The 14,092-nt window shown below is 40.4% G+C and overlaps 2 protein-coding genes across 3 annotated transcripts; both read right to left on the bottom strand.

Moving 5' to 3' along the window:
- Positions 1–671: 671 nt before the first annotated feature.
- On the bottom strand, positions 672–3,544 carry LOC143104307 (uncharacterized). Its single transcript, XM_076268308.1, has 6 exons — positions 3,378–3,544; positions 2,945–3,197; positions 2,573–2,745; positions 1,550–2,470; positions 1,172–1,389; positions 672–940 (listed from the first exon to the last, which is right to left on the bottom strand). Exons 1-6 carry the CDS (start codon positions 3,399–3,401, stop codon positions 871–873), a joined length of 1,659 nt encoding a protein of 552 aa, XP_076124423.1. The 5' UTR covers positions 3,402–3,544; the 3' UTR covers positions 672–870.
- A 348-nt stretch (positions 3,545–3,892) lies between these two features.
- On the bottom strand, positions 3,893–14,031 carry nuf2 (UF2 component of NDC80 kinetochore complex). 2 transcript variants are annotated; one of them, XM_076268634.1, is made up of 14 exons: positions 13,613–14,031; positions 11,808–11,941; positions 11,503–11,577; positions 11,261–11,337; positions 10,996–11,057; positions 10,597–10,694; positions 10,390–10,463; positions 9,146–9,239; positions 7,472–7,534; positions 6,964–7,101; positions 6,056–6,196; positions 4,792–4,967; positions 4,423–4,558; positions 3,893–4,115 (listed from the first exon to the last, which is right to left on the bottom strand). In XM_076268634.1, exons 2-14 carry the CDS (start codon positions 11,934–11,936, stop codon positions 4,008–4,010), a joined length of 1,371 nt encoding a protein of 456 aa, XP_076124749.1. In that variant the 5' UTR covers positions 11,937–11,941; positions 13,613–14,031; the 3' UTR covers positions 3,893–4,007. The 2 variants fall into 2 exon arrangements, with proteins under 2 accessions (XP_076124749.1, XP_076124748.1); XM_076268633.1 differs by lacking the exon at positions 13,613–14,031 and adding an exon at positions 13,518–13,604.
- Positions 14,032–14,092: the final 61 nt, after the last annotated feature.

Raw genomic sequence — 14,092 nt, 5'->3', positions numbered from 1 at the left:
GAGAAAGTTATTCCCAAAGATTTTAGAGTGTAGCACTCTTTGGTTATTCCTGCACTCAAATTTGTTATTGGGGAAACTAAAGAGGAATACTGACTGCCTTGATTAAGTCACTGACTATCATAAACAGTCACTTGCACCAATGATTACCCCAGGGACAAAGATAATATCACAGAAACAAAAATAAAATTCTAATTAAATAAAAATTCTAATTAAATTCTAATTAAAAAATTCTTGGGGCAGCCGTGGCCTACTGGTTAGCGCTTCGGACTTGTAACCGGAGGGTTGCCAGTTCGAACCCCGACCAGTAGGCACGGCTGAAGTGCCCTTGAGCAAGGTACCTAACCCCTCACTGCTCCCCGAGCGCCGCTGTTGCAGGCAGCTCACTGCGCTGGTATTAGTGTGTGCTTCACCTCACTGTGTGCTGAGTGTGTTTCACTAATTCACGGATTGGGATAAATGCAGAGACCAAATTTCCCTCACGGGATTCCCTCACGATAATGTATACTTATACATACTTATACTTAACTCTTCCATAATGGAAATCATTGTAAAAATTATCTGTTTGGATACAAATTTTCCTTGGGTTAGGCCAATTAATTATCATAAACATAAATCTGCTTTCACCACCATGACCAATCTGTACAATTTCACTTGATACAACAATACTAAACTTTGATGACACAATTGTTGTAATTTATTAAAACATTATTTTATATATCTTGATATAATTTATTGATACATAATAGACATATAAGTTTATCTCTCATATACAGATAACAGTGAGGGTCATGCATGGCTCACAGGATGTATGTACATGATGAACATGCCTACGTACAAGTCCACCATCCATACCACTGCTGCTTTATTCATTCATTCAATTCCCTTTGCTTTCAGCTCCCGCTTAACCTGCTTTATGTAGTCTGGGTCTGGGTAGCCATTACTGTGGAGAGAATGAAAACATCTGTTGAATTTCCATTTCATCATGATCAAAAATGTTGTTGAATGAACATTGGAGTCATTGGAAATGTATACTGAATATCACTCAATTAGGAATTCTAAGAAATCCAACCACAACATACAGAAAAGGAGCTCAAGCCAAAGTTTAGGTAATGTTACCTTTAAAGCAATTAAAACATCAGTTACAGATTTGGAACATTTAGGTTTCATCTACCTCAAAGGTCCTCCATATTTGCTTGTCTTGTGAGAAATGCCATTCCAGATGACACATCCATCTTTTCCAGTGTTATTGGATACCCCCACAGTAAACACAAGCCTCTGTGAAAAGGCCTTTTTCAGGAGTTCAAGCACCTGTCGTCCCTCAGGGCTGTTTGGTAGGTAAGCACTCACTTGGAGACCATCAAACGGCTTTCCTGGGTTGGGATGATCATTCTAAGCAAAAAGGCATTGAGGGTGGAAAAGCCCTGTTTACTGAATGTGAAATTCCTGTGATTAAACGCTTCCATTAAGTCATTGCATGTCTTAATATACCAGAATTAATGCCAACATGGCTGAATAAAGAAAAAGGACAGAAATACAGTAGTCAACTTACAGTCTGAACAGCACTTGGGATATCATAATCGATCACAAGGGTGTCATGACCTAGAAAGCCTGGCAGACTCTCGTTCTCTTTGCGGATGAACATGTTGCCGTCTCCAAGACTCCCTGTAGGATAGGTGGCTCTTTTGGCTACAGCACCAGGCTTGCCAACTGCAGTCAAGTCTGCCTTCTTTCCTTGTTGCATTCCTGATCTCGTGCACTCTTTCATTTTTCCTGTCTCCAAAACTCCCGTTGACATGTCTACTCCTACTGGCTGGCCACTCTCGTGGTTCTTTACATCTCCCTCAGTTTGCCCCTTTACTCTGCATACTACCTCAGAAATGTGCTCAGTTTTATCTGGACAATCAAGTTGAGGACAATCAAGACCCCTCGAGTGAGAGCTTGCATCTTTTTTGGAAACAAGGAATTCTGAATTGGTCATAGTTGTGCCTACAGGAAGGTCTAATCGAGAGCGAGGAGGCTCCACACAGTTCTGAAGAAGTCTGGTCATGTCCTCGCAGGCTTGCGATCTCATATCCCTGCCAGTTCCTCTGTTTCTGAAGTTCAGAATAATTTCTGCTTGAATCCTCACACTGTTTTCTCTCTCTATCAAGTCCATCTCCTTTCTATATGTTTGACAGGCCGCCCGGTACAGGGAGAGGGGGGCACGGCAGCTCACTTCCTGAGACCCTTCCTCTTCAGAGGCTTGTGTCTCAATAGGAGCTGCACTAAGTGACGCATCATTCTCACCATGTTCCTTCTGCATGACTGTTTGACAGAGTTCTGCATAGAACATGTTGACCTCCTCAAGGGTCCCCTGCATGGATAGACAATGTGTCCCTGAGCTGTGCTTTTCAAACTTCTCCATTACTTCAGCCTGTATCTGGGAGCTACATTTCTGCACATCCACCACTGCGTTCACCTTAATTGGGATCTAGATAAGAGAGTGAATAAAACAGATGAAGTTCACTTGAAGTAGAGTAATTAGGCTATGTCATGGATGAAAACCAACATCTTGTTTGCTATATTTCATCACCTGAAAGAGGGACCCCTCACCAGCGGAATATGTGGGATCTTTTATTTCGGTGGCAGTAGAAATTTCAGCTGCGTTGATCATCTGAACACTACTGTAAAAGTGCACAACAGCTGTCTGTTTCAAGTCTTTAAAAGTCAGACTGGATGATTTCTTGCTCAGTAGAACATCAAGAGCTGCACATGTGAGGAAGGAACTTGTTAAGACAAAGTTGCAAATTAACTTTAAGTTAGTAAAAAAATACTTAGTTGTCTTTGATTACTTTGCTATTGCATTTAATAATTCTGTCGGCTTTAAGTGTTAGGCCTGACAGTTAATTAAAATATACGCTATAGCCTCTAGATTACAAGAAAAAACCTGTCCAGACATCCTTACCTGAGAAAGGTGTTATCTTTGCCATTGCACAACCTGGGGTTTCCAAAGGCTCTAGTCTATGAATATTGCAGCTGATGTGCATTTCATCTACTAGAGCTGTATTAAACCACGACTGGAGAGCTTTCTGAAGCATATGCGCCCACCTTTTTGGTAGGTCTACCTCAGGCCAGTGGAGTTTAACATATAGCGAACCAATGTCAGGAGGCGCAGTTGGTGAAGCGGCTCCCAGTTCATCCTCTGACAAATACAGATCCTGAAAAAAAAAAAACATAACAAAGAGTTACTAAAGAACGAGGACACGTTACATTCAAAACCTAACTGCTAGTTATAACTCTAAACTAAATGAAGCGTTTTCGAAATAGCCTACGTGTCTCACTCTAGAAATCGCTATCGCTACTTGACATTTCTCGTGTTTCTGCCATCCACAACTTACCGGTACTTCATCCACCTCATCCATGTGTCGACTCAATAGTTATCCAAAACCTGTAATGTTTCAGACTGTAAAGCAAAAGAAAGATTGCAAACGAGTGGTGGCCAAGACAACCACGTCTGTGGGTAGGCTAAATGGTGAGCTAAGCTAATCAGTGAACATGTGACCTGTTTGTAAACGGTATGATTTTGAAGAATCGAAAATGAAAGCTTGAGTCTACCGCTCTTACTTTGGGCTCTGCAAGCAGCAGCAGGTAGCAGTAGGCTTGAGCGCATTAAACTGATAGTATTTTAAAGGAAACCAATCCAGCCACTTACATCTTGAAAATATTTTTTAGCAAAAGAACTAAAGTATAATTCTGAAAACTCAAATCAGTTACACCACTGAGGTGTTTCACACCAAAAACCAAAACAAGCATTAAACGTCAACTGATTGGTAAAAACAATAAATATATCTTCAGCAGGCTACTTGAAGTCTAGGTATTAACGTTTATGAAATAAGCAACAAAATCATGAGGACAGTTTCAATGTCTTTAATAACAACATTTATCAATCAATCAATCAAACTTACATCAACATAACAACAGGACAGAATATATAACAGACGGTAAGGAAGGGTAACAGAAAAATACAGCTAGAAATTTGACTTTATTTTGTGAATATCTGCGCTGCCTTCAACGATGTGATTTTCAATGCGCTTGTGGAACTGATCCAGGTTGCTTAACAGATGGTCGTAGAGGGTCTTAAAGAGAAAGAAAAAAAAGAGGGGAGACAGACATTTCAACTTGCTGCAAAACAAACCACTTCAACTTGTATCCATATCTAGGTCTTTTCCAAACAATTAAACTAAACAATTTTTTTCTTGAATCTCATCATAATTTCATGAGTCAGAACCTTATTAATCCATTATGTTAACAGGGTACTGTCGAAATCACATCAGTTTTTTTAATTTTATTTATATCTTAGTGGCAGCAGTCAATGGGTCTTGGTGGCATCTCATAATAGACTACACTGCGACCTAGTGGAGATGCGGAGGTAGTGCGTGGTACCTGTGCCTTCTGGATCTCCTTGTTGCAGGTGTCCTTCATGTTTTGCATATTGGCCTTGAGCTTCTGGGTCTCTTTTCTCAGCTCATGGATCTCCTCCACCACCTCCTCTCGCTTCTGATGGACCCGGTCATACTCCCTGCAGCACAGAGGGAGCGGGCAGGTACACACACACACACACACTTACTTTTGTGTTGTATGACTGGCCTATCCAGCCAACTGTGTGGACCAGAAGTCATTGTATTTTGAGTAGATAGGCTCTGCCTTCAGGCTGTTCAGTTGCCTCCAAAGTGCATGAAAAGAATACCTGCTGCCCCTGGGTTGTTTCTGCTCTGCTGATGGAGTATGTGTTTCCAGGGCAACAGTGCTTACCCCATGATGTTGCGCAGGTGGTGGTCCTTCATCTCTTTCTTCTTCTGCCGGCGGATTTGCTGCTTAGACTCTTTGTCCTGTTTCATGGCGTGCGCTCTCTTCAGCTGGGCCTCCTCCACGCCCACGGCCTTCAGTTCTTTCAGATGCTGCTCGTACTCAGAAGCCAACTGTTGGATCTGTACACACACACACACACTAAAATATATACTTCTTTGGCTTTTTGCCTTCAATGTGACAGGACAGTGAAGAGCGAGACAAGAAGCGAGTGGGAGAGAGAGAGATGGACACCCGATCCCAAAGGCACCATGGGCAACGCAGCCTGCTGCACCAGTCTCATGTCCTCTTGTTTGCCCTGGCAAATACAGGTAGCCGACCTTCCGACAAGGTAGCCGACCTTGTCAACAAAGGATTCAAGCCAATGCACTAAAGCGGCTTGAAGTCAATTTGGTTGACAAGTTGTGCTATTCTTACATGTACGATTTTCGTGCGATTTCACAGTCGGCAACTAAATTTCCAAAGTCGGACAGAAATCATGGGAGTTGTACTGGAGCCGCGGTGCGCTCCCTTCAACTAGATCATTTAGTGTAAGGTGCCAATCTTAACGGTTTAAGTCAGTTGAAGTCAGTCTTTTTCTAGTTTTGGCGTTATGACAATATCAAACATTAGATATTATCACAAGTCTTTTAGTTGTGGCTCATGAAAATGGTGACAAGAACAATATAAAAAACAATAGTGAACTCTCTCCAACACCAAACAGGAAGGGGAAAAGTTGTAGCTGTAGCCTATATGATTATTTGTTATTTAGTTTCTTATATATTATTAGTTGGCTATTCCACAGAACAGAACAACTGTTAGGGATGTCACATGAAACAGTGCTGCTGAAACACAACTTTGATATGAGTAGGCTATCGTTTGAGTTCCTGTTGATATCTAGTGCACGATGGGAAATAATTTAAAGGAATCTAGTTGCAGTCTTGTAATCAGTGACCCTGCAAGATCCCTAGTCGTTGCAAAATCAGTCTGTGACTAGTCTGTGACTTAAAAACTCTATGACTTGTCTTTAGATGTGAGGGGCATGAGGCTGTAGTCTTTCAAAATTATTTTCCTAATCTTTGCAAAGTCTTTCAGTGTAAGGAGAGCATTAGTCACAAAATCACAGTTATTCACACTAGCAGCATGCAATTATATTGTACATACACTCATTCACCCCGTTGATACGTCAGGCCTCCCTGCATTCACCACAGACAGACGGTCTCTCCCTCACCTCCTCTTGCTGGTGGTGCGCCTTGGTCATGCTGGTCTGGAGGTCCTGCAGCAATTTGTACAGCAGCTGGATCTCCACTTTGCTCTGTTCCACCGCCTGCACACTGATCTGCCACTCCACCAGCTTCTCATCTGCCAGCTCCTACACACACACACACACACACACACACACACACACACACACACACACACACACACACACACACACACACACACACACACACACACACACACACACACACACACACACACACACACACACACACACACACACACACACACACACACACACACACACACACACACACACACACACACACACACACACACACACACACACACACACACACACACACACACACACAATAATGTAATGGAAACATTATTTCACTGACGGTATATATTCAATAGGCAAAAGAAAGTCGCATGACCAACTTCCTGAACATTTTGAATTTGTCAGTACATTTTTATGTGAGAAATTGCATTCTAAAAATCACTTACATCAAGATCAAAGATATTTTGAAGAAAATCTCAACAGTGCAAAGTCATACGGTAAATACAGTATATGCACATTTTGACTCACAAACACTTTACACAACAAATTAACCCATTCGCGCTGGATGCTGCATGACTCAACATTCTATCTCCCGCCTGATGCTGCATAGTGCAACATTGAATCTCCCGCTGGATGCTGCGTAGCGCAGCATGCTTTTTATTTCATGTTTCTAGGTGCTACAGAGGCTTAGATATAAAATTTTGGTAGACGTTGACAATTTTTAGTATGTTTTCAGAAAACCCTCAGGAAATAAGGTTATTTAGTCTAGAATGCCATAGGATTCTATAGGCGTTTTTAGCAGGCATTTTAGGAGTAAATGGGTTCACTGATCACCAAAAGTCCCAGTTACGTACTTTAGAATTTTTGATGGTTTTGATGTTTTCCTTCATCTTCATCATCTCGTTCTTGAGGTCCTCAGGCGACTCCACAATCTGGGACTTGAGCTTGCTGATGGCCTCTTTGAGGGCACTGACATCTGTCTTCAGTTGACTCTGTCCACAGAGGATGACAAAATGGCACAAGTGAGAACAGCAACACCACAATGCCTTTTTTATTGGTGTGCAGTAGAGTACAGGACTAAGATTGAGATAACTGGCTGATGTACAGATAGAACTGAGAAAAGACCTGGGGTCTCATTACAGAAACGTCCTAACTCTGAATTCACATCTTATCATAGTTTAGGATAGCATTTAGGATTTGGTATTACAGAAACATGTTCCCTAACTATTCTGAAACTTTAGTTAAGACAGGACAAGCGGTTAGGATATTGTTCTGTAAAGAGGCCCCTGGTCCACATCCACATTTGATATGACCTAGGGTCAGCTGATACGTCAAGAGGTATGTATGTATTTGAAGACAAACCAGTTTCTGCATCCGCTCATTATTTTCATTCTTTCCATCGCTGACTTCAGCTTTTAGGTTATTCTGTTTGGGTGGGGAGAGAGAGGAAAGATGTTAGGCATTTACAACTAGTCTTTCAACAGAACATACGATGTGTGTGAGTGAGTACTTGCCAAGCCACACATATAAATTTGTAATTTTTGTAATTTAGTTATTTAAAAAAAGGGACAGCACATAATAATAAACATTAAAATGTAAATATGTAAGATTGTAGCCATTGGCTAATTTCCATCTTTAGTCCCTTGGGCAGGTTGATGGACCCTGATAAATAAAAATAAGTTAAGCAGAGTTATGACAGCAGTTTTGGTTTTCCGGTAACCATGTTTTTAGGTGTTCGGTAAATGAGGTAAGGGTTGACAGTTCATGTATTGCACTTGGTATTGTATTCCAGGTTTGAGATGCTCTATAAGAAAATACAGCATGTTATAATACAATCTTGTAGTGAATGTGGGGCTAGCCCAGTGTTTCTCAAACTTTCAGACCAAGGACCACTTAAAAAAAAAAAAAAAAAAAAAAAAATATATACAAAAATAAAATTAAAAAAAAAGCCAATAAAAAATAACCTCACGGACCACCTAGATAAAAAAAACAGTAGGCCTACTCACTGAACAACCTTGCTTGTCTTTTAACCGTGCTTATTGTGTCAGCTGTCAGGGGATTCATATGATTTACTGGCGTAGCTTACATAAGCAGTGTTGCAGAACTGTTTGGATTTACATACAAGTGGGTTCAATATGGCAAACAACTGATCTATATTATATTTCACCACGTCTGCTCGCAGACCACCAGTGGTCCCCGGACCACAATTTGAGAAACACTGGGCCAGACAATGAAACGTTTTAAATCTGACAGTTCTTTCAAAATCTGACAGTGGTGGAATCTTTTTTTTTTTATATATATATATATATATATATATATATATATATATATATATATATATATATATATATATATATATATTTTTGGCTTTTTATGCCTTTTATGCCTTAAGTAGAGAATGACAGGAAGCGAGTGGGAGAGAGAGTCGGGGTGGGACCCGAAAGGACCACGGGGCGGGAATCAAACCTGGGTCACCGGCGTACGGTGCAGGTGCCCCAGCCAGCCGCGCCACGGCTGGGGCCAGTGGTGGAATCTTTTGAGTTTTCTATCTAAAACTTGGCTTGTCTTACAAACCGACGCTCAGCTCATTATGCAATAGATCATAAGTGACATGATCATTGCAATAAAATATAATCTAGCCGCTTTAAAGGTTAATTTGTTTCTTCTATGTCTAAAAAATTGGACAGGTTAAACTTCATTCTGTTCCTTGTTTGTTTTTTTGCCTGCTGCTTGAAGCTGAGTTGTGAGTCAAAGGTCACTCCGTATTTAAATTCTTGCACAACCTCAAGCTTACCCTCCCACACCAGAGTGCTGGGGTCTGTATTGGTGTTTGCCCTTTTTGGAAAATACATACAGACAGTCTCTGATACATTGAGGTGAGGATGAGAACTCTCCAGCCAGTATTACATGTGCAGTTTGGCAGAGTTATGCCAGGGTCTGAGGGTGCAGGACAATGGTGGCACGGTGTGTGAACAGACTACATATAGAACCTAAAAATGGCACACATGCGTGTATGCATACAAGTTCCCTACTCACCACTTCCTGATACGCCTGTGCTGTGTTCTCATGTAGCTCAGCTAGAGCTTTGTCCAGTTCTTTAGCTTCGGCCTGCTGTTCAGGAGGGATGGTCCTTTGTCAAGAGAAGCAAAATATTAAAAAAAGAACACCATTTTTAATTGTGCACAACAGCAAAATATTAAAAAAGAACACCATTTCTAATTGTGCACAATAATAAATACCATAGATATATACACTAGATGTCGCCTTCTGCTTCTCAGCATGCGTCAACACCGCCGCCATCTTTGTACAGGGATCTGAAGCGCTAAACTAGTTCTCCTGTATTGTCAGCGTTACCTATTTAGCGACGTTTGGCCATCCCCAGCGATAGAAAACCTTTTTAGCGATTAGCGACAAATTTGGGAACTTCTCACAATGATGGCAGATCGGCTTCTTTGTTGTTGAAACGTAAGAAAATCACCTCTCATGGCTTTGTCATTTATGAATTCAGCTACATCTCGTTTGCCCATCGCACTGACCCATGATTATAAAAGTAACGACTGGCGTAGCCTATGTAGTAGCAGAGGTAAATGTTCTACAGATCTACAGCAACTTCTGGTGAGATTACAACTTACATGAGTAAACGAGACGAGGGGTATGTGGCCTCAACCAGAGCCTGTCTAGAAGAGCCTGTTTACTTTCATTGTATCGAACCTGGTTGCAGTTTACTCATTGTTCCTCTAGGGGCCGCCGCTAGCTAGTGCAGAATGAATGGGAGTCTATGGGGCTAGACGGGTAAAATGTATCTTTATTATCGTCTTAAGCTTAGTTTTCTCTAGACTCAACCATAAATACATGCCTGTCAGTTGGAACAACCCAAAAAACTAGATAATTGCTTGAGATTTTGACGATTTATGGTGATTTTATTTTCGCTAGATCTTTGCCCAGATTGACGCTAATGCATTATAGAGGAGTGGATCACTGAAGCAAGATGGCGTCTCGATTGACGCATTCGTTCCAATGAACAGCAGTAGTCAAGGCGACATCTAGTGTATATGTCTATGAATAAATACAAGGAACAGTGCTAGTACTAAGACATTAAATTAATGAACTAATTAGTAATAATGATGTTCATATAATGTAACTATTTATAGATATAGTTGCTGTCTCCAGTAATATTTAGGTATTATTTTGTCAATAGCACAATATAATAAACAAACAAATAAAACAAATAAACAGATAAATAGGTAAACAAATAAATATATTAATTAATACAAAATTACGTCAATTCCTTTATTCTTCTCTCTGCATCCTTGATCCCCTGTGTGCAGGCTTTCTGCCTATCCATGTTCTCCCGCTAAAACAGAGTGACAAAACATGGAGATCAGACGATTTAGTCATCTGTCAGCTGTATGTCAATCAATATATATATGTTGCTCCCTAATAAAGCAGCACTGTGCAGCAGACTGAAGCACTGAGAAAGGACTTACAAAGCTCTGCTGGTGTGCTGCAGTCACTTCCATCCTCTGTTTCCGGAAGTGGAGGAAATTCATGATGCCACTCATAACAGTGATGGTCTGCTTGGTCCCTGCAATGCAAACATGTGAAATACATTAATCACAGGGTAATTCATGAAAATAACCAATTAATTGGGGTGGTGGTAGTGTAGTGGTTAAGGAGCTGGGATAGCGTGCATTAGCCTGAAAGTTGTCCCAGCTTCCACCGCCGTGCCTTTGAGTAAAGCACCTTACCTCAAGTTGCTCCGTGGACAATGTAATCCCTTGTAATATAGTTGACATAAGTGACTTTGGACAACAATATTTGCTAAATGAATAAATGCAAATGGTCGACACAGATAAAGATATATGTGAAACAATTAAACGACTTACTGGGAGTAAGCAGGTCACTGAGTGAGAAATCATACACATGGCACATTGGCAAGAACTGGCGCCTGAAACACAAAGAAACAACTTTTTACACACTAGAGAAATGATGCACCAATATGACAAAAGAAATTATAAAGCTAAACACTGGATGAAAACAATCACCCAAAACTAAATTAATTTAATTTAGAAAAAGAACAGAATGTCTAAATTAACAGTTGTGTTGCCTAGTGTTTACACACAAAGGCACATAATCAGAGAAATATCTCACATGCGCAAGAAGAGATTCATGATTGGGGCAGCCCCTTCATATAGTGAAGGATGCTGGATGTTTTCAGACAAAGGTGCCTGTTTGAAAGAAACACAAAAAGATGACAGTGTCACACCTCACTCTTTTGCATCCACACTAATCATCAATCAAGAACTTTGACATTATTATTTACTCATTTAGGCATTATATTAACTCATTTAGGCAAATAGTAATGCAGGCATAGTCCACTAAAAGACACTGACCAGATATAGGGATTCCGGCTTGATGCGAAATACCAGTTGCAGCACCCTCATGTATAGCCGCTGTATGACATCTGGCTGCAAAGACAGTTTAACCCATAATCACAATTATACTACTTACCTGACCAAAAGAAATCATAAATAAAGCCACAAGGGGCAATCATCACAGTCCAATTAGAGAAGCAAAAAATGCAAATGAGATGGCAAACATCAAAAAAGGTCAGGAAGTCTAAGCTGGTTAAAGGAGACAACGTGGAATAACTATTGTTGCCATGAGACGTATTTGAAGGTTTGAACATTTTACTTACCTTGGGTGTTGGTGTGATATCACTTTTAGCAAAATGTTTGGCCTCTTGACCAATAAGTACCTCTGCACGAAAGAACTGGACTAGTGCGTCCGCCTTGTAAACCGGGAACGTGTTTGCGCTGTCACACATTGCCTCTGTGAGGAAACACATTTAAAAGAAGGCCACATCAGTTCAGAGAAGAGTAGGATTATAAGTTAGTAATAGCTTGGTTAAAGGTATAGTGTTTAGATGAAAGATGATAGGCAAAGACAAACGAAGAAGGTACTGAAGGCAAAGAAAAAGGCAAAGAAGACAAACGAGTATTCTCTAGGGGTGTAAAGGTACACATATTCGTACTGAATCGCTTAGGTACAGGGCATTAGGTTCGATACAGATGTGTACCAAGAGGTCTTGAATCAACAGTATGCTTCAAATTCGAGTTACCACACAAACATTAAGTGAAAGACCATATGTCAGGTTAGTCAATTAATGTCAAAAAACATTTGAAACCTTTTCAAAATTCTATTCCCGTTGTGCATCAGCAATATTGTCAGTGAATTTTAGGCTTGCCGTACCTACAGGCTTACCATACCGAAAATAAACCGAAACGTGATTTTAAAACTGAGGTATAGTGCTACGCACCGAACCTGATTTTTGTGCACTGTTAACCCCTAGTATTCTCGAGTACTCTACACTTTAGTTTATGACCTTTTTTATCTATTAATTTGATAAACCTATTCTTTTACACAAACATACGGGAGTTTGTGGGCGTTTTGAGGCGGTAACCAGGCGGTAACAACGTACGCCATGCTGTTTTGAAGACATTCTCTGGTGCAAACAAACGCTGCATCGCCATTGAGGTCACATAAGGAGCTGCCTCAAGGGTTCTAAAAGTATTTTGTTGTGTTTAGTTGTATAATGAAAGCCCAGTTTTATAGCTATCCATGTGTGTTCACTTCTGGCTCCTTGGCTATCAATTTGGGAACTATAATGGGCTATTTGACGTCTTTAGAACTAAATATATTGGAGGTGTCAGATGTTGAGTTACTCCAGTCTAGAGTTTTGACGTTAATCACTCCTATGATGTATTGCTATTGTATATCCAAAGTAAAGTCCCTGTTTCGAAGTTAACTGATGATCAAATCAACCAAAACTCCGATATTGTTTCAGTTTGCACCTCCAAGTGGTCTGTGACGTAAGCTTGTATGAAATAATGTGTCGGGTAGCTCTCTACATCCTAGTATATGACCACACACCCACTCTACGTTATGGACAGTAAGCACACTCCACGGAGCTAAGGGTAAACTGAACGTTAACGTCACCAACATGCAGAGAAAGAAAACTAATTATGTCGATCATTTGTCTGATTGAGACTATAGGGAATGGGAATGGGATACCAAATATACTGCACAGCATTCATCCTTGTTGTAACTTGGCTAACGTTAAGTCATTTGCATTGTTCGTGCCAAGTAAACAAATGCCTAAAATCATTCATAAAACGACTCTGCACAGAAAGCAGACAGAGCTATCTTTTAACTGTACTGTTGAAGGTAGATGTAACGTTATCTATATTGCACGTGTCATGTTGACAGTAACAGGAACAACAGTATCGTAACAACTTTGCTAACAAGAGCAACAAGAATTTGTGTCGGTTATGCTAGCTTGCGCCAGCTAATGATTAGCATGCAATCAAAACATTTGAAATTCTTTGCCACCAACGTTTCAGCTTACCATCAGTCCCAGCACAATGTGCCATTGTCCAAAGACCTCAAATCTAATTGACAATAATTCATTTATCACTGACCGCTTCAACAACAATTCATTACCTGCAGCCGATGGTCCGCTGGAAGAAATAATTTTGATTTTTGGCGCCTCTGTCGTCACTTCCCACTTTCTTCTTCGATGGTAATGATCCAATGGTATGGCATCCACTATGAAATGATTACTGCTGACCCCAAGCGTTTGGTCGTGAGATGGACGATGTGACGATGGAGATGTGTACTGGGCATAACAAATATTTACTCATATCGCTACTTATATATTATCCAGTGATGGTAATGTAGCCTATTTAGGTCCAATTGAAGACCACATATGCTACGGACGTACATTATTCAGATTTCCCAATTTAGGCCATTTGCATCACTCTTTAAAACATTTAGCCTAAAACTATTTTAGTTCATTAACTTTTCATTTTTCACAGTATTCGAAATTAAAATGTCATTGTTTAGGATTCGACGACTTCCACCCCCAAAAAACGTACCATCGCCCAGTTACCCTGTGATAGACATAATTTCCAAGTTTGTAGT

The sequence above is a fragment of the Alosa pseudoharengus genome, unplaced genomic scaffold (assembly GCF_046254945.1).
Source record: "Alosa pseudoharengus isolate Yale_2024_CS ecotype anadromous, Long Island Sound unplaced genomic scaffold, YU_APseudo_1.1 YU_APseudo_1.1_scf_5, whole genome shotgun sequence".
NCBI classification, from domain to species: domain Eukaryota; kingdom Metazoa; phylum Chordata; class Actinopteri; order Clupeiformes; family Clupeidae; genus Alosa; species Alosa pseudoharengus.
The sequence above is the reverse complement of the archived record's forward strand: the minus strand, read 5'-3'. Positions and strand labels throughout refer to the sequence as shown.